Below are 27,186 nucleotides of genomic sequence, written 5' to 3'. Positions count from 1 at the left end.
GACGGGTATGGCAGGATGGACAGGGTGAAAAGCAGGCAGAAGCCTTGTAGTTCCCATCTGATGTTCTAGATGGATCCCATTTCCTCTGATAGTTGGTGTCATGGTGATCTGGGCCAACGTGAGGAAAGAACCAGAACCTGAGCTCACTATTTAGAGTCTCATTTTCTACCATCTGCATGTTTTACACATTGCAGTTGTTTGACTTGAATGCAAAGATCTCAGGGGATGGGCAGGGTGGAGAGAGAAATGCAGGTTGATTTATTCATTTCCTTCCTAAAAATAGAAAGATGTATTTTGTCTACTAGGAGCAAACATTTCCGAGAGGCTGAAGAGGAAGGGTCATTAGCTGTAGGGCAAGGATAAAGGTGGGCGTGGGCTGCAGTTTGGGCCTCCTCCAACTGCAGGCTCTCTGCAGCTCGTGCTAGGTGCAGAGGGCTGGAAATGGGAAGGGACTGCTGGAAGCGCCACTCGCACAGAGATAATCGGGGTGTGAGCCAAAGTCCTGGCTAGAAGCCTGCATGACATGCTCTCTCTGGAGCCAGCAGCCCAGCACAGCACGGGTGCCATGTCCCCACCAGCCTTCCTTACCCTGCTCTCCCCTGAACTCATGAACTGTGCAGAGGTGACAAACCTAGAGCTGAAGGAAGGATTAGGTTGAGTCCTCTGATGAGACTTGCTCTCAACCATGGCTCCCTATTCAATTCAGCAAATACTATTTGAGAGCCTTCTACTGAAGACTCCCTAGGCTAGGCACCATGCCGGTCCACAATGGGCTACGGTCCTGTTCCCTAGTCAATTGATCCTCCATTTCCATTTGGTCAGTGTGGTCATGAGCAGCATTGCTCCGGCTGTTAGGGGTAGGAAGTGTTGATTAACATGTGTGCATGGGTGCCTCTGTGGTGTACCTGTGTCTTCCTCTTTGTGAGTATGCATGAGTGTGCGTGTGTATGAGTGTGTGCACACTGGGGAGTGATTGGAAAATTTTCCCAGAGGGTGGTGTTTGGGGTCTACTCTGACCCAATTTCAGGCCTCTTGCCCACCTCTTTCCCCCTTCTCCCTGTTGTTAATGTAGTAGTGTGACTGTCACTTTAACACTCCCCTGTCCTGTGATTTCCCGGGACTTCTCCCCTGCAGAACCAACAAGGGCCGGGACATCAAGACCATCAAGTCCCTGCGGGTGCTGCGGGTGCTGAGACCGCTAAAGACCATCAAGCGCCTGCCCAAGCTCAAGGTAACGTTTGCCAGTTTCTTCCCATCAGCTCCCCTTCATCTAGAGAGAGCAGCCTAGGTGGCCTGCTTTGGGAGAATTATTTCTGGGGATATTCTTTTTGCTCACACAGAGACTGAGATTCTTTTCATCTGCTTGAACTAAGGGTCTGAGTTTCAAAGGAAAATAACCAATATCCTAAGAAATCTATCCCTAAGGACTTTGGCCCCACCCTCTGTGGGAAGTCATAGGAAGAACCCTGTGTGGCTTTATCCTGGAGCCTCCTGTGTCATTAAGGTGGGTCAGACACCAGAATGGAAGGAGCATGAGCCCTGCGTGTTGTGGTCTGCATACTAGGTCAGACCAAGTCACCTGGGCTGGTTTCTCTCCTCATGATTCTAGAGAAAGAAAGAATCTTCTAGCCCTGACCCTTCATATTTTAGAGGCCAATAACTTGCCCAAGGACACAGAGTCATTTTTGGCATAAGCAGAAAAGAAATGGGAAAGTGAGCTCACACAACTAAGTTCTCCCTGTTGCCAGGACCTGTGTCTTCAGAGGTCTATTATCTGGGTTCTCCTGCCCTCTGACCTGCTCACCCACCCTGAGCTCCTTCCCTGAGCCTTCCTGCCCTCAGGCTGCTGGCTTGTGGAACCTGCCTCTCCCACACACATCCCTTGCTGTTATGGAAGCTGAAGCCTCATGGGAGAAAAGTTCTTCCTTCCTGAATTCCTGTGAATGAGAGCCAGCCACCACCAGGGAGGGAACAAGGGACTCCCCTGCTCCCCAGTTCCTCTTTCACATTGGGTTTGCATCACCTCTGATATTCCCCACCAATCCCTCCACTGCCACCCCAACTGCTTCCCTTTCAGCCCTCTGGCTCTGCAGAGAGGTGTTAAACCAACCAGGTTGATCAAAGGCTTAAGACCACAGGAAAGTCTTTTTTGGAGGACCCCTAACTGGCTGAGACATGGCCTCCTCTCAGAGCCCAGGGCCCTGGCCTCCTGCATGGATTCCTGAGGAGAGATACTCATGCTCCAAAGGAAGTGTCCTCACTGCCTGCTCTCCTCCTCCACTGCCCTGCCTTCCCTCCTGGATCAGGCACCTCCCACGGTATCGGGAAATCTTTCACACGCTGTTCATTATAACCCTCCACCTGGTGACGGGCCCCAGCACAGGGCCTGGCCGGGGTCGGTGCCTGTGAACATTCATTCCTTTCTGCCTCACCCCCAGAAAAATATGGCCGGGAGGCCTGGGGCCCTAACCAATGTTGTTAGCTGCAGCCCAGGTCCACTGGTCTCCTCCTCTGAGCTATGTTGGGGTCCTGAGAAGAGCTTGGACAGGATGATGAGATTAGTTAACAGGCTGAAGAAGGCGACCCAACCTTGGTTAATTCCAACTAATTAGGAAGGGCTGGCTCTTTGCTCTGCAGCTCCATAACCTGAGGGAAATGTAGGTGGATCTGATAATTCCACGAGGCTGCATGTCACTCACGTTCCCTGCAGTGCTGAACTAATTAAACCAGCAGTGTTCACCCAGCGCTGTGAAGAGGCAACCGCTCAAATGCAGCGCCACCATGGGGCTAGACTCTCCAGTGAGCTAAACCTACAAACCTAGAAAATAACCTAAAAATGGTTTGAAATGTGTTGAATTCCCATGTAACTCTTCATGGCTTAGGGCCTACAGTGGATTCTTCAGAAGGAGATTCACTGCCTTGAACTGAAGTGCAAGTGCCAGATTCTGTCCATCTGGTCCTCCCATCTCTAAGAGAGGGTGGCTCTTACCCCTTCCCACATCACCTGTTGAATCTTCATCCCCAGCACAGCCAGCTTTAAACTAGAGAACATTTACGTGAAGTGTGGAATGTAATTGGGGTAAATGTGTGAACTTATTCCAAAATATCATTAAAATGAACAAAGGTGATAGTTTATTATCACTCCCTGATCTATTTGGAAAGGCTAAGAGAAAGCAATACATATTCAGTGTATAAATCAAATCTAAGACTGTGCCCCAAATAGATGAAGTTACGGATAAGCTATTTAACGCCTAAAACAGGCTAAATGATTTCAAGGATCCCTTTTCTGGAATAAATTTCTATTTCACACTAAGTGGAATGCACGTAATAGGATTCCACAAAGGACTCCCTCCCCTGCCTGATACCATCTGGTCTCTACTGCTTTGGGTTTCCTTTCAGATTCAGAACATGTGTTCCCCTCCTAAATTATAGGTTCCTGCAGTCATGACCAGCTTAGAAAACAGGTCCGAATCCCATGAGTGTCACTTCTTACTAGGGTGATATCTCCTGGGGCACCTTCTCAGCGGGCTGGCTGGTGGTAGTGTGGGTCCAACTCAGCTGTAGGCAAATACACAGGCCATTCCAGGGATTCACACACCATGGCTCTTTTTTCTGTTCACAGGCTGTCTTCGACTGTGTGGTCACCTCTTTGAAAAATGTCTTCAACATACTAATTGTCTATAAGCTCTTCATGTTCATCTTTGCTGTCATCGCAGTTCAACTTTTCAAGGGCAAGTTCTTCTATTGCACAGACAGTTCCAAGGACACAGAGAAGGAGTGCATGTAAGCGCCACCAGCACATACCACTCACTTTCTGCTAAAGTGTGTTCTGCCAAGGTCCACTCAACCCTTTACAGATAGGTCTTTTCTTTCTCCCTTTCTTAAATCCATTCCTCTTTTGGGAAAAAAGGCAAAATAAGAAGTTGCTACATTTTGAGTGAGTACCTCTTTTGTGTCAGACATGGAACATAGCATTTTGCATCAGGTTTTAATTTTAAATCTTTCTAATGACCTTTTGAGATAGGTTTTATTTGGACATTATAGGTGTGGAAGCCTAAGCACAGGAAGTTTAAGGAAGTTGCTCAAGGTTATACAGTGACTAGTGAAAGGATTAGGATTTAATCTTCCATGTCTGTTGGGCACCAAATCTCATTTTTATTCCATGATAATACACTGCCTTAATAAAATCCCCTCTTGCTTGCGTTTGAATGCTGATAATTACTACTGTACATTATCGAAGTCCCTAGAATTTCTTTGCTCTTCCATGAGCTATAGTGAAGAGGTTCTGGTTCACTTCTGCTCTGGTTTTAGAGGAAACTATGTAGATCATGAGAAAAACAAGATGGAGGTGAAAGGCCGAGAATGGAAGCGCCATGAATTCCACTATGACAACATCATCTGGGCCCTGCTGACCCTCTTCACCGTCTCCACAGGGGAAGGATGGCCTCAGTGAGTGATTGGTTTGGCTTAGCATGCTTGTCTATGAGCTGGGCTAGAGCCATGTGTTTGCCTTGAGAAGTTGATTTGAGATAAACAAGGCTAACCCTTTGTTATTGTACCAAGGAAAGTAAGTGGTTATGAGTAGGTGAGATGGGCAGGAGAGAGGAAGAATGAAAATCCTTCAAGCAGGAATCAGGAGGGAGCTGGCGAAGTCAGGGAAATATTTGAAACACAGTGTTTCAGCCCATGATCAAGGAGGTGAATAGAGCCATCTGATTCCTACAGAACAAATGAGTTTTGAACAGCTCTCCGCACTGTAGGAGAGTCCCTGAGGATGGTTTTAGACAGATTTATCCTCTGAGTTGGCCCTGGACATGAGGGTCAAGGGTTAAGGATGAGGTGGCAGAACCCAGAGATGCTTTCTGTGGTCATACCTCACATGTCAAAGACAACAGAATGCAGTTTTTATGCTGCTCGTAGCTGCAGGCTTATTTTTTCAGAGACTTGGTAGTAACCAAGACACCACTTTCTGGTGGCAGCAAAATGCCAAAGGGAAATTCAGGAGTCTCTTGGTACTTTATGACAACCTCAACTGTAAAGTAATGTCACTCTGGTGTTTAGGAGTTGGATGCATGATGGCACCGGGGCTAGAAAGAGCAGTGGATTGGGGGTCACTGGACCTCCACCAGCTTGGTTGTGGAGCCCCAAATTCACGGAGGATCCACAAAGTTTAAAAAGTCAGATAAGAAAATACAGTAGATGGCACATCTGCTAATGAAGGCTTGAGTCACAGCAGCTGCCAAGATCGCCGTCCACCATCCGTGCCCTCTCATTCTGTCCCCAGAGTTTTGCAGCATTCTGTCGATGTGACAGAGGAAGACCGAGGCCCGAGCCGCAGCAACCGCATGGAGATGTCCATCTTTTACGTGGTCTACTTTGTGGTCTTTCCTTTCTTCTTCGTCAACATCTTTGTGGCTCTCATCATCATCACCTTCCAGGAGCAAGGGGACAAGATGATGGAGGAGTGCAGCCTGGAGAAGAACGAGGTGAAACGAGGGGTCTGGAGTGTAGGGCAGGGGTGGCTCTGGAAAGGACTCTCAGACCAGCAGTGTTGGGAGGAAGACAGAATGCTCTCCACTTTATTGTGAATTAGAGAGAGAATTAGGGGGAAATGAATTAGCCAGTCATTAAATAAATGTTTTTGGAGTGTCCGCTCTGTTTAAAGCCCAGGTATGAGACACAGAGAACTGGGAGGGATGTAAGGTGTTTAAGATGCAGCCCCTACGTTTATGTGGCACATCATCTGGAGGTGGGGGTGAAAGACGTGTGCCAACATTATAACGTTAGCACGTCTCCTTCCCTTCCTGCATCCCTCAGTGGTGTATATTTGCTGTAAGGGCAGGGAACCTGTCTAACTTATTACTGCTTTTGTGGTAACAAGTGTAGTTCTGGCACATTGTTTTTATTCCTGGAACTGAACTAGAAATTGTTAGAGTCTATAAGAGAAATGCAAATAAAGTGCTATGGGAATGCACAGAGAGAGAGATTTTTACTTCTGACGGTGAGCTTCCTGCCCAAATATCTAAGTCTTGTGCTGTGTAAAAGGACATTACTAATAACCATCAAGTCCTTACCACATGGGACTGAACCCTTCTAGTTCTGTGTATTCAGTTAAGGTGACACCTCACCTGTAGCTTTGTCCAGATAATTTCTTTTGCTGCTTTTACCTCTGCTTGCCCAGCCCTAGCCTCTTCTCACACACCGTCCTCTTCTTCTAGCCGTCTAACAGAGAGCTCACCAGTGTGCGAGGTTTAGGGACTCTGAGCTTGGCTAATCAGTGTGACTCTCCTGCAGAGGGCGTGCATCGACTTCGCCATCAGTGCCAAGCCACTCACCCGCTACATGCCCCAGAACAGGCACACCTTCCAGTACCGCGTCTGGCACTTCGTGGTGTCTCCATCCTTTGAGTACACCATCATGGCCATGATCGCCCTGAACACCATCGTGCTGATGATGAAGGTGAGAAGGTGGTGGCTGGGAGGTACTCGGGCAGGCTGAGCCTTGGCAACTGTCCCCTCGCAGGCACTTGTGTGTGTGCCCGAGACACTGAGAAAACACTCCAGCTTACCCGTCTGTTGCCTCCTCACCTACTTTTCCATCGTGGAATTTCTCTTTCATCTTGTCTCCATCAACAGCCCAGCCTTTGGGTCTTTGGGGCAAAATGCAGTGAAATATATAGTAGCAGTCCAGGAACTCTGAAAGCAAAGGTTGGTGATGGCAATCATACGCACACAAGGGTGGAAGTGTCAGGAGATGTAGATGATCATGGGGTTCCAAAAGAGAGTCGGAAGAGGTTTTTAATACGAAACGGTAATGTAATTAACTCTAGGAAATGTTTCTGCCCCTCTCACCTTCAGCTCTAGGAAGACTGGTCATTTTGCTAATAAGACCTGTGTTTTCCTCTGTTTTGTTTTGCTCCATAGGATGTGTGCTTCTCCTCTCTAGCCCTAGATGACTGTCCTCCTGCATCATGCACCAGAACGTCCCCCAAGGGCAGGGACGCGAGATGGCCAGCCTCTCTCATGGACCCTCTCACCTTTAGGGGTTTGATTCTTTCCTCTTTTCTCTTCCTGGCAGTACTACTCTGCTCCCTGTACCTATGAACTGGCCCTGAAGTACCTGAATATCGCCTTCACCATGGTGTTCTCCCTGGAATGTGTCCTAAAGATCATTGCGTTTGGCTTCTTGGTATGTCATGGAATTGATCCCGGCATCATTCTTGTCTTCCCTTCTGTTTGGGTACATTCCCAGCCTTTGTTGGAAGGGAGGGCGGTCACCGCTATTCCAGAAAGGGTTCGCACACCTGCCCACCTAATTGTGGGCTTGTTTCGACTGCTCAGAAAACTGCCATAGAGACAGGATGATGTGTGAGGGTGTTAGGAGAAAAGACAAAGAGAACCAGATCCCCAGCTCTGTACCCATCTAGTCATCAGCTCTGTTCTTGTCAAAGTCTGTCAGTTGTCAAGGGGCGACGATCATTGAGTCTTACTAGAACTTAGTAAGATTCATCTGTCAGGAAGAGCAAAACAAGGATTGGACTAATAAATCTGAGTGCTTATTTACGGGTGAAAGGTTTAAAATCTTATAACTCAAATGGGAAAATATCTGTCCCGCTTAGCCTCAAACATAGCAAATAATAGATTTTACCTAGTAGTCCTCCTCCCTTTAGTTACATGAAGAGTAATTTCTGCCACTAAAAATAAATGTTTAGTACTTAAGCTTTCAAAGGCTAATGGCCTTTAAAGTGTGTGTATGAGAGAGAGAAAGAGAGAGTGAGTAAGTATGGGGTCGGGGGGGGGCAGTTTCTGGAATTGGTTTGGGGAGGGTTGGGTTGAGTTTTTCTGGCATGAGTCCTCCTTCTACTTCTCCTCAGCTACTAATTATAGTTGTTTGGCAGATTCTCGCATCTGCTATCAAGAGTGTTAAGCAAACCTAGCCCTTCACTTCAGTGTCCTGTCGACAAAATAATCCTCTCTGCCACCCTTGGCTCAGTGTTTACAGTGAGATCAGTGGGCTGCAGATAAACCCACCCAACAGCTGTTTCATACTTATTTTGTGTGTGAGCTACCATTTCAAATTATATGTATATGGCTTTCCGTGCAATAAGAGAAACTCAGCTGATTATCTGACAATGGGTTTGTCTGATGGCAGCTTGAACAGGGACTCTGGCCTCGGCTTGATGGTTGTGAGTGTTGATGGTGGGGATTGCTTCTGGTTTCCTGGTGGTTCTTTGAAAAGTCATTGATTTGATGGTTTGGGGAGGAGAGTTGAAGGGAACCCATTGCAGGTGGCTGTATTGTTGTTGTTTGACTCCCTTTTGAGTCTTGGAGAAATAAAGAAAAGTAAACTACCAGCAACAAAGATGCCATTATAATACAGTCTGGCCCTGAGCAGGAGGAGCAGGGGGTGGGGGAAGCCTGTGTAAAAACAGGGAAAGTTTTTCTCTGCATCTTGATTATTTGCATGTTGGATTGACATCATCTGTGACCGAAGTCCCCAATTCTGTGTCAAATTATGGTGAATGCCGAATACATGCTTATGGGCTTAACTAGATGATTCGGCCCCAAAGCCTGCCTCCTTCCTACCTTAACCCCCGTATTTTCATTCAAGGTCTAGAAGCATTGTCACACTATAAAAGGCACCACTAGTCCCGAATAAGTCTTTTCATTGATACAGTACTGTAGATTTTCAGAACGCCCTAATATATACTGTTTTGTCAGATCTTCTCAATGACTCTGAAATAGGCATGGCGGAAGCTGTCATTATCATTGTTGTTGTTATTTTAAATGAGGAAATTGAAGTTCAGAAAAATTGTGTCACTTTCTGAAGATTGCAGAATAAAAGGCCGTAGAATTGGAAAGTGGAGTGGGAATAGAAAAGGAAGGAAGAGGAAAAAGAAAGAGGGAGAGAATTGACATATATTGGTTGTCTACTAAGTACCAAAAGCTTTATGTATTATTCATTTTAGCTTCATAAGAACTCTATTAGATGGCCATTATGGTTTTCTTCTTATACGGATGAGCTAGGGCTCAAGAAGATTCAGTACTTTGCACAAGGTTACTAAAAGGCAGAGCCAGTGTTCAGATCCTGGTCTCTCTGGCTTCAAAGCCCACACTTTGTCCACCATAATCTACTAGTCTGTACTATGCTATGCTGTGCTCTACCATACTGTATTGTAAGGCCTCCTCTACTGGAATCTAGGGCTTCTGTCCCCTGAGAGCTAGTTTTATATTCTAGCTCTTATATAGGGACCTAACCAAGAATTAGGAAGCTCACCCCAGGTTGGTAATAGGAGAGCACTGAGAATTGAGGGACTCAGAGACTCAACTTGACCCCACTCCTGAGGTAGTCATCCTTAACAACAGTGAGTTTGTGAGGCTGTGTGCTTAGTTTCTGTACATGCCTGGCAGGTGCCTGTGACTTTGGAATCAGACAGGCCTTTCTAAGCCTCAGTTTTCTCATTCATAAAAGGAGGATAACAATAGCTGCCATATAGCCTTACATACTGTGTGTGTGTCCCATGAGGGAGTATACCTAAGGTGGCTAGTCCTGAATAGGTGCTCATAAACGTACCTTCTCTCTCCCCAGGACATTTCTCTCTTTATCGCCTATCTCTACCCATTCTTCTTGCTAGCCCTACCAGTCAGTAATTTATGAGGCATTTATCACTACCTACTTAGAGCATCCATGGGAGGAATACATGACCTGAAAGAATGCCAAGGGAGGACCTGGCACAAAATCTGGCATGTGTAGCAAGGATTCATGAATGCCAGTTGTGGGGATGGAAGTGGGTGTGTTTTGCAGTGCTCTGAGGGTCTCTTACAGGAGGTGCCACCCAAGGGCAAGTGGGTAATGTTTGGGAGTCCCAAGCGTTCTGTTTCTTTTAAGGAATATAGTCCAAGGTCTGTTTTCACCGGAGCACTGGAAATGGGAGCAGAACCCATTTTCTCTATTAAGCTTAATGTTGGCTGGCTGGTGCCTTATCCAGGTCCTTTACTTCTTCATTTCCTTTAACCCACTCATTCTATTACTGCTTCCTTGTATTTTATTTAGTTACACCTCCTCAAAAGGTGTAACGGAGCAGGGAAAGAGGGGAAAGATGAGTTTGTTCATCCTACTGCCAATCAGAAGTTGGTGTGAAAAGGCTCAGTGGAGTTAGGAAGAGATTTTTGACACATCTTTGATCTTTAGTCACTTAGGACATCTCTGTGACTTTCATTGTTAGTTGAAAGTCAGAATTGTATATTTATAGGGTCACATGATACTATATAAATAATAATTTAAAAGTTATAGAAAACCTTAGAGTAATACTGTAAATAATTTTATTGTCTTGTAGGTGACAATTATGATCTTTCATTTTTGGACATCAAAATGTTCTAGGCCACAAATCTCTTTCTTACATATTTTTATGTAATATTACATTAAAAAATCTTACATTTTTCTAATGTAGCTTTTTAGTGACAGCTTCAAAAACAAGGTCTCCAAATAGTGATGAAACTGCTTCCCAAATGAGAAACGCTCATATTAGTGAAGGAAAAAACAGCATTTTTGGTTAGAAATAGGAAACTAAAGCCAAAGTTAGAATGAACTTGTCCTGGAATTGACAAGTTTTAATTCCAAGTGACAAAGTTATGTCATGAAAGATGTCTTTTTTTTTCCATTTTCTCCTGTGTTTTCTTTTCTTTTTTTCCTGATGCTCCCATGGCTGCATTCACTTGGCAGAACTATTTCCGAGACACCTGGAATATCTTTGACTTCATCACCGTGATCGGCAGTATCACAGAAATTATTCTGACAGACAGCAAGGTGAATGGCTCCTTGATCCTTCTCTTTAGGCTTGGCCCTGGAGTTGCATTAAAAAAAAAATTCTCTGCACATTCAGTCCATTTTTAGCTCCACAAACCCAATGTGCAGCCCCCTATTCACTTCCTCATTCCTGAGCTTTTGCCAGAAAATGGGAACATTAGATGGTGCTGGATCTCATGGAAGGCTTGGTCCCATTTGCACGACTCAGATAGCAGCCATCCAATGGGGGTGAATGGGATAGAGGGCCCAGGAGAGGCCGAGTGTGCACAGTGTCCTGCTAGATTCTTTGGGAGACACAAAAGAGGCACAGGGTCTTCGCCCTCAGAGTTGTTAGACCTGAACTGTTTCCCTGAAATGGTTCACCCTAAGGAAGACTTGGAGAGTTCATCACAAGTCTTTGAATATTGGAGGGCCGTCATGTGCAATAGAGATTGTTAGGTCTGCCCTCTGGCATCCAAGTGCAGAGTTAGGACCACTTAGAGAAGGCTGGGGAGGCCAGTTTTATCACTTGTATATGGGGCATCCGTCTGTGGTACTTCCATGCCTTCCTTCTGGGAATAGAGGGCAGGCCTGGGGAGGCTCTGAGAGATGGTCCCCACTGGCCCATCAGCTGAAAATGGGGTTAAAAACAAAAGACAGCATCCATGTTCTATTCTATGATCTGAATGAGAGATAAATACACAAATACCAGTGCTTAGATGTTCTAAATGACCATAATGTCACTAATGATATGTTTCCTTTTGTTCCACCAGCTGGTGAACACCAGTGGCTTCAATATGAGCTTTCTGAAGCTCTTCCGAGCCGCCCGCCTCATCAAGCTTCTGCGTCAAGGCTACACCATCCGTATTTTACTTTGGACCTTCGTGCAGTCCTTTAAGGTAAAGGGCACAAGCTCCTCCCCTCTGAGGGTTGCAGCGGCCCTGTCACATCAGACAGCACACCAGGCAATGCAGCATGATTCCACAAGTCCCCTCACCTCTGGGGATGGGCGTTTGTCAGAAGCATTAGATAAACACAGCAGTTCTTAGTTACAACACAACTTGGCCAGGCAGCGATTAGCTTATGACTAATTGGCTAGAATCTCATGCTAAAAGATCACCCCAACTTTGTAACTCAGTTACCTTCTCTGTCCACTGAGGCAGGGGGCTCGTTTTGTGAGGTGTGCTCCCTCCCAAGGTATTTCAATATGCCCTGAGCAATCCCATCCACGGACAGAGCCAGCCACCTGTAGTCACATATCCTCTGCATTTTTCAGGGATTCGTCAGTGGCTTTATTTCACAGAACGGTTTTTCAAAGGACTCCTTGAGTTGTGTTTTATAACAAGATGATTCATACCAGTCCCACCCATGTCATCATTAGTGTGTATTTCCTGAACCACTGAATATATGCCATGCTAATGGTTACCTCTGCATCCCACAAACCAGTAGGGTATCTGGGCAAGGTTAATATGGTGAGCTTCTTTTGAATGATCTCATGGAGCCATACAGAGATGTACATGTAATAAACAAGTTAAAAATTGATACCTGAGATCCACTTTAATGGCAGAGACTTCCAGTAAAAGAAGTTTTCCAGGGCTTCCCTGGTGGTGCAGTGGTTGAGAGTCCACCTGCCGATGCAGGGCACACGGGTACGAGCCCCGGTCCAGGAAGATCCCACATGCCGTGGAGCAGCTGGGCCCATGAGCCATGGCCACTAAGCCTGCACGTCCGGCGCCTGTGCTCCGCAACAGGAGGGGCCACAACAGTGACAGGCCCGCGTACCGCAAAAAAAAAAAAAAAAAAAAAAGTTTTCCAAACATATTTCAATATCTTCAAGCTCTAGCAAATATAATTAGTTTGTTTTTCAGCTTTGGGGGACATCAATGCTGCTCAAAAGCCTACTCTTTTCCTCCTATAAAAAAGAGTCTTACAATGAATGTACTTTAAAAATATAGTTGATGAAATTGATTCAAAGATGAAAAATCATGAATGTATTGAATTGCCTTCTTTATTTTAATTGTTTGTACATTTTAATTACAAATTGAACTAAAGAAAGCTTGTCAGTGAATTCATGGTTTCTTGTCACTTGAAAGGGACTTCATGCCACACCATCATGACTGATTTACTTCTTCAGCAAAGTCCTGGGGATCTGAGACGGGAGGCCAGTTGTAAGGATGCTCAGGGTCGCACGAGCAACCTTGACATTTTTATTGGATTCAGATCATTGTTTGTTGCTATGACTCCCACAAAGGTGTCACCTCAATGAAAACTGTTTCTCCAAAGCTCAATAACAGGAGAAATCAAAAACCTTAGCAAGAATTTACCATTTGAGTCTCGGGTGGGTCTGGATTTAGAATTTGAAACACAAGATGGTCTTAAAATCTTTTTGTAGAGGCCTGTGCAACAAGTTACAGTTGTTAGTGAGTCTCTTAAGAAATATGTGTCAGCCTGTCATATTCTCATGATCACTGATTCTCTGTAGAAGTGTATACTATCGAGGGCAAAGAAAAGCATGTCAAAAATTGATGACCAAATGGTTGGCTTATTCCAGTGAATAGAGAGAGAACAGTGAAGACAGCTGAATCTGCCTCCAGGTGACACCGTGATGGATGGGTGCAGCCCTGAGACACAGTGTAGAAGTTGTTTTCTTGAAGCTGGTTTAATAAAGGCTGCCTCTGCGCATACACAGCAGAAAGTAACACTGTGTAAACAGCGTTGCCCCTGCCTCTACCTTCCCCAGCCCCACCCTGAGCATCACCCAGTTCTCCACCACTGACCCCTACTCAGTTCTTCTGTCTTCCTTATTTTGTGTTGGAATTTACAACATGACAAGAAGAGAGATCAGGATGACTGTTTGGTCCTCTCCTCGAAGCTGGGAGAGAAACCTGCCTCCCTACTCTTTCCTTTCAGCAGATGGTGTCTTCACCTGCCCCCTTGGGATGTAGTCGCTCCTCACAGATCTTAAGAATCAGCACTCCACTGGAGAAGGGATTCTCCCACCAACTCTCAATTGCATTTTTTTATACATTTATGTATTTATTTATTCATTCATTCATTTATTTATGGCTCGGGTCTTCATTGCTGCGCAGGCTTTTCTCTAGTTGCGGTGAGCGGGCGCTACTGTTCGTTGCGGTGCGCGGGCTTCTCATTGTCATGGCTTATCTTGTTGTGGAGCACGGGCTCTGGGCACACAGGCTTCAGTAGTTGTGACACGTGGGCTCAGTAGTTGTGACTTGTGGGCTCTGGAGCGCAGGCTCAGTAGTTATGGCGCACGGGCTTAGTTGCTCTGCGGCGTGTGGGATCTTCCCGGGCCAGGGCTTAAACCCGTGTCCCCTGCGTTGGCAGGCAGATTCTTAACCACTGCACCACCAGGGAAACCCCTGTATTGCATCCTTTTTTTTTTTTTTTTTGCGGTACGCGGGCCTCCCACTGCTGTGGCCTCTCCCGTTGAGGAGCACAGGCTCCGGATGCGCAGGCTCAGCGGCCATGGCTCACGGGCCCAGCCGCTCCGCGGCATGTGGGATCCTCCCGGACCGGGGCATGAACCCGTGTCCCCTGCATCGGCAGGCGGACTCTTAACCACTGCGCCACCAGGGAAGCCCCCCTCTATTGCATCTTAATGTTATTCTTTATTCAAGTTGTAAAAGTCTCCCAGGGCTCTTCATTTAGTTAGCTCTATTGATAAGCTCTGCCTGGTTCATGCAGTCTGAAAGCCTTCAATTGCTCTCTGGGGAGTTGTGCTGTGCACACTCGAGAGAGAGTGGAGACTTGGAGTTGCACAAACTGCCAGGGAGGCTTCCTGGGTGGTAAAGCAGAGGGGCTTCCATGTCAGCACTGAGATCACCCCAGAATTATAATGCCCACCCTGGCCTCCAAACCAAACTGCCCTGTGTCTCCATCCTCTCCCAGCCACCAGGGGCAGTTCCCTGCCTCCTGTCTCTTCCACTCGCCCTTTCACCCCCATCAGTAAAGTGTTGTCATCCCAGAGTGACAGTTAACTTGCACAGTATGGAATTTTGTGCCATGTGGCTTCATGGCAGGGTTTTGTGATGGCTCACACTTTGAAAGCCTTTTTGGAATTTTGCGTGACACAGAATGAAAGGTCAGGACGCTTCAACATCAGAAAAAGATGTTTCATCAGAGCTTGAAGGAGCCTGCTAGGAACTGACCAGCAGCTGAGACCCCAGCCATTTCATTTTGCTTCCAAATGCTCCGTTATGGACCTCACATTGAGCGAGGGTTGGGAAGGGTAATACAGGGATTTGGGAGCCAAAGCTAGATGCTTGCTGTGTAATTTGCATCACAACTGCTCAGGTTATTAATATTCTGCATACAGAGTGGGATGAATCCCAATCCCAAGAAGTTTTCCCAGCTCTCCCTTGGATATATGGGCCACACACTTGTGGGTCAGGGAATATTCTCGACAGAGGGGAAATTACAAGCCTCTCTGGGGCCACCAGCTTACATATCTGTGAGAGGATGTGGACATCTGCAAAAGTATGGAATCCCAAAACAGAACATCCCGGGTGAATAGAGAGCCCCAGCCCTGTGTTTTAAGTCAGTCTCAGGACAAGAGACTGCCCGTGCTGCAGGTTGTTGACCCTGGAGCTGCCTGCCTTTAAATTCATGGTCGTGTCTCTGCTTTCTTTCCAGGCCCTCCCCTACGTCTGCCTTCTGATTGCCATGCTTTTCTTCATCTATGCCATCATTGGGATGCAGGTGAGAGGGTGCATCAGGGTTCTGGTGGGGGACAGTTGTTGCCCAGGTTGTCTCTGGCTTTCTAGCCTCAGCCTACAGGATTGAGATCCTTTCAAGAATCCCTTCTTGCCCCGAGGCTCACTCCCAAGATCTTGTTGCAGTATGACCTTGGGCATTCACATGTGCAGGGTTCCCCACTCGGGTTGCCCAGGTGGTCAGGGTGGTCTGATACAGGGGCTTCCTCTGAGGTTGTCAGGTCATGGTGCTGCCTCATAAGCAGCTGGACTCCAGTGAAGATGACACCGCCGTTCTTAGCCAGAGGGGTTTCCCCCACGAGGCTAAGGATAGGGTGAGGCTCGTTGATGATCCATATCTCAGGACCCTCCCATATTTGAGCCAGACCTAAAAGAAGGTCAGGTGGTGGTTCTTCTGCAGACAGCAACACAAAATGTATGCGAGTTACATCCCAAATGGCTGAGATTGATGCCCTAAGACCCACCACTGGGAAGAGCTCAGAGTTCCTGGCAGTGTGCCCAATCCTCAGGAAACCCAAGGGCCACATTCCAGCTGATGCCTGTCAAAAGACCACGCAGCTCGCTGGATGGTTCTCCTTGGTTACCACATCCTTTCCAGTTTCGGAATTGAGAAGTGGATGAGGTTCCCACCCTGGGTACTTATGCAGATAACCAGAAGCCCGCTGAGCAGAAGAGGCCAAAAGATCTTTCAAAGGCAGCTGTCATTTGTGGTGGGTGAACTCCTACCCTAAACAACCAGCAGCACATCCCATGCACCTGTCTAGTTGGACACACAGGCTCTCTGCTGGGCTCCGAGAGGCTGATTTTCTGACTTGGAGATTTGGAGACTAAACCCCAGCGTAGGACCTCAGCCAAGTGGGAGTTTCTGCAGTCAGGTGGTCTGGCTGCCTTGAACGGCCAGCTGCCTTCTCAGTGGTGGCTGCCATCTGGAGCCACTGCACGCATCCCCCAGGCTTGACATGTCAGCAGCCCTTTCGAGCGCTTCTCTGAAATGTCTTCTTTTTGTTCCTCTCTCTTGCCTGCACTTCCAAATTTTGTTCATCTTCTGATCCCATTACTGGAGAGTTTTGTTCTCCAAAAATACAATAGAATGTCAAGTGTCAAAAAATGTGAGATCTGGTTGAAAAGTAATGAGTTCTCCTTCACAGAGGATATTTCGGTAGAGCTTTAATGATGATGTCAGAAGTGGGTGCAAGCTGAATCCCAGCTGAAGTGGAAGATTGGCTTGATGACTTCTATTAAGTCCATCCAAACTCTCAAATATTTGATTCTAGAATTAAAATGTTCTTGAATGGCCAAATGAAACTTGATTAAATTAGGGTTCTTTTTTTTTTTTTGGTCCATGCTTAAAATAGTTCTTATCCCCTTTTCATCTTCCAGCAAAATAAACTAGAACAACACCATCTCTAATACTAACCCGTTAGTAATACTACTGATGATGATGATAATACCATTTACCATCACTTGAATTCCTGAGTGTTCCAGACACTGTGCTAAATAGATATTCTTACCCACTCCTGCCTCCCTTTCTCTCCCTCACTTTCTCTCTCTCCCTGCAAATATATATATTACACACACACACACCACACACACAAGATACATTTCTGATGTATTCAGGAATGATGTGAAAATGTTTATATGTGGGTTTCATCGTCTCCACTGTTGCTTAGAGTGGTTAAGTAACTTGTAACATACTCAAGATCTCAGATAGTAAGTGGGAGAGCTGAGTTTAAATCTCAGCTCTGTCTGCTCTGCAGCCCATGTTCCTACTGCACTGCAAGTTCTCTGCACTGTCTCTTTTCCCACCAACAAGCAAATACAAGTATTTCTCTGACCCTTTAGTGGGAGATAGGAGTTCTTCAGTTGTGAAATTGCGGTATTTACAATAACCGCAATGTGTAACAATTTATTGCCCTTAGACTTATTTCCAAAAAATAAGATCACTGCTTCCATTCCACCAAGACATGAATGCCATTCCCACTGTGACTTACCTTTAGCTGGCCATCTTCATCCTGTCCCATGACGGAGACCCCACACCACACACAAAGCAGACACCTAGCTTGTACCTAGAAAGGTTGTGTCTCATACAGTCATAACAAAGCAGAGGGAACCACACAAACAGAAAAGCAAAAGGAAAGTAGACAAGCATTGGAAAGATATAAATAGCAATAGGAGGTATCTGTGAGAAGCACCATTATTCTGAACTTTCAAGGGCTTCTTAGAAGAAGAGAGCTTTGCAGAGAAATCTGAAGATGGAAGGAAGGAGTAACTTGCTGGGTTTGGGAGAGTCCTGGAGCTACAGGCTTCCAGTCTCAGCTCCACCACTGACCAGCTGTGCAAACTTGGTCAAATCACTGAACCTCTCTGGGCCTTGACCCCATCACCGGTGCAGTAGAGGAGTTGGATAGATAGCTTTACAGATCCCTTTTAGTTCTAAAGTTCTGTAATCCCAAGTGAAACAGATTTAAGCCTATACTTTCATTAAGTGTTCCGATGGGTCTCATCAAACCTTCTTTCTCTTCTGTACCCTTTCCTTTTGATGTCGGAGATTTGGGTTAATGACAAGGACTAAGTGAAAAGCTTTTTACAAAGGTGGAAAAACTTAAACACCACCTTCATAATAAATATACATTATTGGCTTGACAGTAGTTCCTTGACTATTACAGACATAACTTTTGTAAAGTCACAGTGTGCCCTCCAGCTAGTTCACGATTGGGTAAGGTATTCAAGAATGTCGTAAAGAGGAAGACTAATGATGGCTTCAGGAGTGTCACAGGGAGGAAATACACTGTAAGTTGTGTGTGTGTGATGAATCAGGGACACATTATGGATTTTGAGTTAAGTGGGTGTAAAGAAAGACAGAAGGGGATGTGAACATGGGCAAGGATATATGACAGTTTCCTCCTGGGGCATCCAGAACTAGGTTTGATTGTTTGGGTGGGATTTTTTTTCAGTGCTACTATTTGTCTGACTGGGGGCCCTCAGCCTTACCTCCCTCCTTCCCTTCCTCCCCAGCACTGCCTAGCTTACCACCTCCATTCTCCCTGAGAGACAAGTAGTATTTAGGTTTTGAAAATCAGCGTTGAGAACAAATTCCCCAAGCAGGTGTCAGTGGGAGCTATTTGAGCAAAATAGCAGAGACTGTTCCTCAATTGCACATTCTAGACACTGTTGGAGTGGGGGGGAAATGTGTTCCATTTAGCACATATTAGGTAAGCTGAAGTAGGTTAAATACAGGCCGAAAATAATCTCAAAAGGCCAGAAAAGTGACCTGTAAGCCTTCGGTTGTACACACATTGCTTCGTGAGAGTAGATCCTGAGATCTGAATCATGTCTGGGGAGGAAAGTGCACGTGTAAGGGCACCCTTCCCATCTAGAGAGACATGGGATCGACCTTGGATCCAGACAGCACTGTGTCCGAGAGCTCATCATTATTCACTGTAGATAAAGATCTCTGACTTTTCCCTCTTTTTTTCACATGAAGTTGCACAGTGACCTCATTCTAAGCCCAGAGACCCACAGCAGATTAGTTAACTCACTCTATAGCCAGATCTGCCCAAATCCGTTTTCTTTTTCCTTTTCCAAGTATCTAGTTTTCCAGACTTTCTTCATCCTATTGGCCTGGACTTGGTGTGTGTTCATTCTCATGGACTCTGGGTTATAGATGTATCACACTTCTGAGATGTGACTCTCTGGATGGGAACATATCCAAGGAAGATAGAGATACCCCTCTCTGACTTAAACTGCTTGCAAATTCCAGGGCAGCATCTGCCTATTTATCCTTTATAAGGGATAAATCACATCTTGTGCAAATACAAGTGTTCTCATCATTACCAGCTGAGACAGGAAAAGGTGGGGGGTAACTCGTTCCCTGCATGCCTATTATAGGGTAATGTCTTTGACGGACTGCTTGAGTACCATAGTGAGTAGGTATCATAGAAATAAAAAGACCAAATTAGGTGTGGGAGGAACTACACCTAAGCAGAATGGCTTTCAAAGATCTTGCCTTCCGTGGTCCTTGCAAGCATTCATCCTCTTGGCTTCACTGGAGAATATAACTCTTCCCGCATATCAGGCCAAGAACGTGGGGTCTACCAGCCTCCCTGGGTTTTGAGTTGTCTGCTTCATGGTTAGGCCAGTGGGAGGAGCCACGCATGTGAATTCACCAAGCCTGCAGGTGCATCTAATATCCTGCGCTGGACACATCCCACTGCTCAATAATGCTCAGGGCTTTCTGTTGTTTTTCTCATCCAGGTCTTTGGAAACATAAAGTTAGATGAGGAGAGTCACATCAACCGGCACAACAACTTCCGGAGCTTCTTTGGGTCCCTCATGCTACTCTTCAGGTACCTGGATCCGTAACTGTGGTGGCTGGAGCTCTCCTGCGAGAGAGAAACAGTCGGCCTGCCTCTTCCGCCCGTTCCCCTTTGTCTCTGCTCACTCTGCTCCTATGAGGATAGACAGTGAGATGGGGGTGGAAGCAGGGGCAGGACCTCCGCAAAACTGCTCCGATGGCTTGACTTCTTTGACTCAGTAGTCAGTTTGCAAAACGCAGTTTCAGCACATCCTCCAGGGCTTTGAGAAGGGGAAGGTGAGGATGGATTGCAGGCCAGATTCCATTTAAGGGCTGAACCACGGACGACCAGGTTTACGTGGGGCCTTAGAGAGTCCCACTGCCCTCTCTACCACTGTCAACAGAAGATGGAGAGGCAGTGGGTGAGGCGGCAGAGCCCAAGAGAGACCTCACTGGTGCTCCATCGCACTCGCAGGAGGCTGAGCATGAGAGGAACCTAGGTGGGTGAGTCGGGAAGAGTGCTGAGGAGAGGCTAGGACACGCAGACCTGCTGCTACTAACCGAGTTGTCTTCTGGGCTCAGGAGTGCCACGGGCGAGGCCTGGCAGGAGATAATGCTGTCGTGCCTCGGGGAGAAGGGCTGTGAGCCTGACACCACCGCACCCTCAGGGCAGAGCGAGAGCGAGCGCTGTGGCACCGACCTGGCCTACGTGTACTTCGTCTCTTTCATCTTCTTCTGTTCCTTCTTGGTGAGCGGCAGTGTGCTCTTGGCTTGAGATGTGGCCCAGTCCCCCCACTCTGACAAACAGACGAGAGGTTCGCGTCGGTGTACGTTCGGCCACAGGCCCCAGCCCGTGATGAGAAATAGGTCCCCCTCAAGGAGGCTCTTGGAGGCCAGGGTGGGTGGCTTTCCATGGCTGAGAGATGTCTCTGCTGCTTCTAGGCGAGGACTGTGTGAGAAGAGCCAATGAGGGGAGTAGGTAGGGTTCCGGGAGGAGGGTTTTGGATATCACGTTGAATCAGTTGTGCCCCAGAGTGAATCTTTCTCTTCTGTATCTCCGGTATTTTATCTCACAAGCAGGGCTCAGAATCTTTGCTCTCTCTTTCGGAGACCTTTGAACTGTTTGAGAAAACGTACTTTGAAACTGTAAGGGGATAGCATTAATCAGAGTAGGATGATGACAATATACAATGTCATAGATGCGCGTCTCTCTTATGTCGCTATGTTTGGTGACAGTTGGCCAGCTTGATAGACCTGAAAGGATATGACTGCTTTGGGCGTTAGTAAATACTGAGTAATATACGTGCCAAACGCCCACCTATAAAATAGTGAGAAGCCCTAGGTGCCTTCTTAATTCTTTCTTTGGGAGAAGACATGACTCGGCACAGCAGCATCCAGAAATCTCTACCCTGCACAATCACACAAGTGGTGATAAAGACAATAATGGGCAAGGTGCTACCACATCACTGAAAGGGTCAGTCTGGCGTTTCTGGCCACCCTGACGTCCCTCAGCTCAGCTTCACTGCTGATGCCACCAGCTGCACAAAAAATCTAAAACTAAAGCAATGCCACTTAAAAGTGGTCAGCTTCATGGCTGGGAATCCCAAAGTGAATTATTTGGTGTCCAGGAATTTCTACCTCTTTAAAGTGATCCCAAGGGGACTTGCCATGTGTCCAGCTGTCAGGTGTGGGGAAGTGGCTAACAAACAGACTGGTAAGGGTGGTGGGCAGGCCGATGTAGCAGGGGTTGAACTGACCGGAGACTTGGGGAGCCCACATTGGCGTTGTTGCTGTTCTAGCCTTGGCCAAGGCACCTTCCCATTTGTGACTTCTGTAAAATGGGAAGAAAAAGTACTTGCTGATAAGAGTATTATTGGTATAGTGAGTTTGTACATGTGTTCCTTCTCATGGATGTGAAAGGTTTTTTGATGAAAAAAGAACAGCAAATATTATCTTATTTAGAAATAGGGAAGTATAATCTATAATGAAAATAACTGCCACGAAATTTAGAATGATGATATAAATTGGAGTTTTTTATTTATTCATTCCTGTATTCAGTACTTTCAGCACATTTTTATTGAGTGACCATTAAAAGGTTCACACTGAGCTAGACACTGGGGTGAAGCCGTCAGTGAGTTTCAGTGCATCCGTCACCTAGAACTCAAAGGTGAAACTCATACAGGAGTATCAGCGCTTATCATAGGGGGAAGTGGAGCATATAAAAGGCCATGCAGACATCTCCATTTTATCCTACATCATTTAAGTGTTTAATAAATATTTCAAAAGAAACCAAAGATATAACTGGAAAATTAATTAGCGACTATAAAGGTACTTTTAGAATTTTGAGATGGAGGCTACTGCATAATTCACACATTAATGTTATTTTTATAGAGGGTATATTCAGTATGAGATGATCTGCTTTCAGATCTCAGCCCGACACTGACTCTGTGACCTTGGGCAAGTCACACAGCTTCTCAACTCAAGCCAACCACTCTAGAAAGATTTACCGATGCATTGGGATGTGCCCAGCTATGTGCTTGGAGCTAAAGAACACAGATGTGTATAGGAAGCACTTGTGTCCTTGAAAGGCTGGTGGTAATTAAACCCACTTCACAAAAGGTTAGAGCAAGCATTAAACGTCTGGTAGGTGTGAATACGCACACAACGCTATAGAAGACTATGCAAATGTAAAGCAATAATAATACAAATAGTTTTTGTTAACATTAATAATAGGTATCTGGAAAGGAGTGTAAAGAAAATGTGTTGATACAATCGGCCCTATCTGCGGGTTCTGCATCCATGAGTTCAAGCAACCTCAGTTTGAAAATGTTAAAAACAAACAAACAAAAATTCCAGAAAGTTCCAAAATCCAAAACTTGAATCTGCTGCATACCAGCAGTTATTTACGTAGCATTTACATTGTATTAGGAATTATAAGCAATCTAGAGATGATTTAAAGTATGCAGGAGGATGTGCATAGGTTATATGCAAATACTACACCATTTTTTTAAATTTTTTTTTTTTTTTTGCGGTACGCGGGCCTCTCACTGTTGTGGCCTCTCCCGTTGCGGAGCACCGGCTCCGGACACGCAGGTTCAGCGACCATGGCTCACGGGCCCAGCCGCTCTGCGGCATGTGGGATCCTCCCGGACCGGGGCACAAACCCGTGTCCCCTGCATCGGCAGGCGGACTCTCAACCACTGTGCCACCAGGGAAGCCCACTACACCATTTTTTTTTTATTTTGGCTGCGCTGCATGGCTTGCGGGATCTTAGTCCCCCCAACCAGGGATCGAACCCAGGTTCCCGCAGTGAAAGCGCCAAGTCTTAACCATTGGGCCACAAGGGAATTCCCAGTACTACACCATTTTATATAAGGGACTTGAGCATCTGCATATTTTAGTCTCTGGGAAGGTCCTGGAACTAATTCCCAGCAGATACTGAGGGATGATTGTATATGGAAACCCCTTTATAACCCGGACAGTGATTGAATAAATTCACTGTGGCTCCATCACAGTGACAGAAAGAAAAGTGCATGCTAGGATTAGGTTCAGCTGCTCGAAACGGAGCTCCTCAAATAGCAGTCGCTTCACCAAGAGGGATGTTTATTTTCCTGGCATGTTAGTAAAGCCTGGAAGAAGGCAGTGACAGTGTAACCAGTGACTGGTTACAGTGGCTCCACAGAGTGGCTGGTGCCCCAGACCCCGTCCCTCTTTTTGCTCCCACACTTCCAGGGAGTGTCCCTCAGCCTCATGGTAAGAGGATGGCTGGATTCCAGGCATCCACTTCCATTCTAAGCAGTAGAATGAAGGAAGGAAGGGAAGGGAGGGAGGGAGGGAGGAAGGAAGAGAGGAGACTGCTTATTAGGATGCAGCCAGTAGTCTCTGTTACAGAGAAGACTCCCAGCAACTCCATCCTGCAGACTTTCTCTTTATCCTGTGTATCCTGTCTGCATATCTGGCACCTCCACCCACCCAGCCACTTAACCTGGGAATCAGCAGCAGAGGCTCCTATTCGCTCACCTCCACAGCCAATTCATCTCTGTCAGGCAAAGTTCTTTCACTTGCAAGTGGCAGAAAGTCCAGCTGCATCCGACCTAAGCAAAAAGGGATTTTATCAGCTCATATAAATGAACAGTCTGGCAGGACAGGCTTAAGCAAGTTTGATCTGGGGCTCAGATGACATCCCCAGGACCAGGTTTCCTTCTTTATTGACAGATCTCTTCCCCAGGCTTCTGCCTGTGAGCTCTTTTCTCCAACACCTCCAGTCCTTGGCTCCAAGACGGCTGTAGCAGCAGCTGTATACCTCACTCCCCACATATTCAAGGCCAGCAAGGAAGAACAGGTCTCTTGCTCAGAAGATTCAATGCCATTTTCTTGGCCTTGATTGGCTCACCAGTCACTGTAGCCCAGGGGGATGGGATTCAATGGCTGGTTGAGGCCTGCGTCATGGTGGTGCCCCACTAAACCATATTAACTGGGAATAGGTAAGGGGTGTGTCCCCAGGAGACCAGAAGTACAGTATATGGGTGCTGGACGGCCAAGAAACAACAAAGAAGTGCTGGTCACTGTGGTCGAGGCCTGTTGAGTCTACCTCCTTAAACTCTCTCTCCAGGATGCTGTCCCGGCACTGGCTTAGTTCAGGAGCATCGCAAAACTCTCCCCCTGGTCTCCTGCCCACCTTCCATGCCTACCACATTGCGACCAAGTGTTCTTTCTGAATGCACATAGCCCTTGGTCTCTCTCCTAGTTTAAACCCCTTTAGGGGTTCCTGTTGCTTCCTGTATAATCTGGATAAGATTATATAGAGCTCCACAAGCTATAGCCCACAAGCCAAATCCAGTTTACCACTTGTTTTTCTATGGCCCATGAGCTAGTAATGATTTTTACATGTTTCAATAGTTGAGAAAAAAAATCAGAAGATGAATAGTATTTCATGACATGAAAATTATATGAAATTCGAACCCATACTCCTTTTTGTCCCTGCTGTACATGCTTCTTTCATGGCTCTTTAAAAAATCTGTAACATTTGTATGTTTCCAACACATCACAGTCTCTGCTAAATATTAAATGTCTTTAAGAATATTCAAGTAACAACATCTAGTGAACGCCTGCTGTGCCTTAAGCAACGTGCTAGTTATGGAAATGTATCTCGGACCAGACCTTTCTTAACTCCCACCACCAGCACCTGGAGCTCTGTCTGGAACACAGTAGGTGCACAATAAATGTTGTTGAACAAATAAGCGGGACAGCAGGATCTTGGAAGCACTTAAGAGCCGTGAACAGCTTCAAGCTATTGCACAGTGAGCCCTTCATCCGCTATAAGGCATCCCACCAGTTCTCTCATTGGCCGCTTTGGGGAGCAAGGATTGGGGAGGGAGGCTGGAAGGGAGACTTGGTGTCGGGCCTTGACTTCCTCTAGCCTTTGAGACGTGTTGCTGCTGCTGCTCCCTCTGCTGCTGCTGCACTAACAATTAAAGAAATTTAATAGATAACAAAAGCGACTGAGGAGTACTTTGCACATATAAAGTGGCATAGGAAAGTGACATCATAATGCACGCAGAATGACGTGTAGTTCAGTCGTGAAAATGCTGTGTTGCCTTCAGCAGGATCAACAGTGCTTTGGTTAGGAGCTTCAGCCTTACAAGCTTCTGAATTCTTTATTTGCCTTGAAGCCTGTTTTTCTGCTTTGGGTTTCTCCTAACTCTTCTCCCCCTTGCCCTCCAGATGCTCAACCTGTTCGTGGCCGTCATCATGGACAACTTTGAGTACCTGACTCGGGACTCATCCATCCTGGGGCCTCACCACCTGGACGAGTTTGTCCGTGTCTGGGCAGAGTATGACAGAGCGGCATGGTGCGTAGGCCTCTCGGCGCCCTCCGTGAGGCCCATATCAAGGGCCTCTGGAGTTCTCAAGGAAGAGGTTGGAATTGGAGCCACCCATGCTTGCCTGTTAGAGAAGGAGAGGAGATTCCTCTTGGTTGTGGCCCGTGGAAGAGGCCAGGTCCTCAGACTGGCTCTGGGATCCAGCCAGTTATGGGCCACTTAGCTTCTTTATCTTCCTTTCCCCTCTCTTTCCTTCTGTGACAGGCTTTTCCCTTTCTTTGCCTATCTCAGTACACAGTCTGCACCTCAGAGTGTTTGAGTCAGTCCCTAGACGAGCTTCCAAAATGGTTAGTGGACCCCTCTGAGTCACCAGGGGGGTTGACAAGGGTTTTTGGGGCCAGCTGGACATCTGGCCACCATGGTCAGTGACATTAGTCTTTTCTCTCTCTCATCCCTCTCAAAAGGTACAGTTTCAGATAACTCTGAAATTATATTAAAAAGCAAGCAAGTTTTTCTTCTAACTGACTGCTTACATACTTGTGGATTTTTATTGCATGGAACTGAGTTAAATGGCAGGAATTTGTGGGGATGACCTCCCTAGGTCTTTTTCACTTTCCAGTAGTTCTCAAGTAATATTGTGCCTTCTGGGCTTTAAAGCAGAGGCTGGCAAACTATAACCCATGGGCTAAATGTGGCTCACTGTCTATTTTTGCAAATAAAGTTTTATTGGAGCACAGCCATGCTCATTTATGTACTGTCTATGGCTGCTTTCACACTACGAGGCAGAGGTGCATATTGTGACAAAGACAGCATGGCCCTCAAATTCAAAAATATGTATTATCTGACCCTTTACTTAAAAAGTTTGCTAATCCCTGATTTAGAGTTCAAAGGCAGCCTTTTGGTCCTCACAGTTGAAGACAGGGTAAGAGTGCTGTGAGCACTCACTCCATGGGAACTTTTCTGTCCCAAGTCATCTTAGTTTTAGGATTTTATCTCACCAGTCTATCCATTCTGGTCCCCCTCTGAAAATACTACAAGAAATTCCATGCTTCATGGGAATGGACCACGTTGCTTCCACCTGGAACTACTTCATAATCTAAGACTCTTCCCAAATCTGTCCTCCTATGAGGCTTGTTGAACTTGGGTCACTGCTTTAGATGTTGAAAGAGTGAATCAGAATTCCTCTTCCCCTCAGTAATTATTAATGACTTAGCACAGAGTTCTCTAAATCCGTTCCTGTTACAATGGCTGAGCAATGGCTTTTACTTTCTGGGCCTTCTTTCTAGTAGGATAGGCTGCTTAGAATGCAGTAGGCGCTGTGTTACAGGGGAATGCAGCCAGGCCTGTATCTTGTCAGCTCTGTGGCTTCGGACAAGTCACTCAACCACTCTGAGCTTCCACGTTTGCTGTATAATAGTGGTAATGATCCTGCCTCCCTTGAAGGCTGGTTGTGAAGATTATATTAAATCATGTATGTAACTGTTATAATTAATTACCATATGGGAAAGAAAATATGAAAAACTGGTGTCTGTAAAGCTGGATGGCCATGGGA

General features: G+C 46.3%; 1 protein-coding gene across 3 annotated transcripts in view; it reads left to right on the top strand.

The window, feature by feature from the left end:
* The window catches only part of CACNA1E (calcium voltage-gated channel subunit alpha1 E), a 300,372-nt gene that overhangs the window by 253,009 nt on the left and 20,177 nt on the right, over window positions 1–27,186 (top strand). For all 3 annotated transcript variants that reach the window (XM_060088531.1, XM_060088530.1, XM_060088529.1), the window contains 12 exons: window positions 1,135–1,231; window positions 3,623–3,783; window positions 4,312–4,449; window positions 5,285–5,486; window positions 6,295–6,459; window positions 7,078–7,188; window positions 10,723–10,806; window positions 11,559–11,684; window positions 15,439–15,504; window positions 19,773–19,864; window positions 20,395–20,560; window positions 25,537–25,664. In XM_060088531.1, the coding sequence (XP_059944514.1) occupies window positions 1,135–1,231; window positions 3,623–3,783; window positions 4,312–4,449; window positions 5,285–5,486; window positions 6,295–6,459; window positions 7,078–7,188; window positions 10,723–10,806; window positions 11,559–11,684; window positions 15,439–15,504; window positions 19,773–19,864; window positions 20,395–20,560; window positions 25,537–25,664 (1,536 nt within the window). The remainder of the gene's footprint in view (window positions 1–1,134; window positions 1,232–3,622; window positions 3,784–4,311; window positions 4,450–5,284; window positions 5,487–6,294; window positions 6,460–7,077; window positions 7,189–10,722; window positions 10,807–11,558; window positions 11,685–15,438; window positions 15,505–19,772; window positions 19,865–20,394; window positions 20,561–25,536; window positions 25,665–27,186) is intronic.

The sequence above is a fragment of the Mesoplodon densirostris genome, chromosome 2 (genome assembly GCF_025265405.1).
Source record: "Mesoplodon densirostris isolate mMesDen1 chromosome 2, mMesDen1 primary haplotype, whole genome shotgun sequence".
Classification (NCBI taxonomy): domain Eukaryota; kingdom Metazoa; phylum Chordata; class Mammalia; order Artiodactyla; family Ziphiidae; genus Mesoplodon; species Mesoplodon densirostris.
Note: the sequence above shows the minus strand (reverse complement) of the source record. Positions and strands in the feature narration are given on the sequence as shown.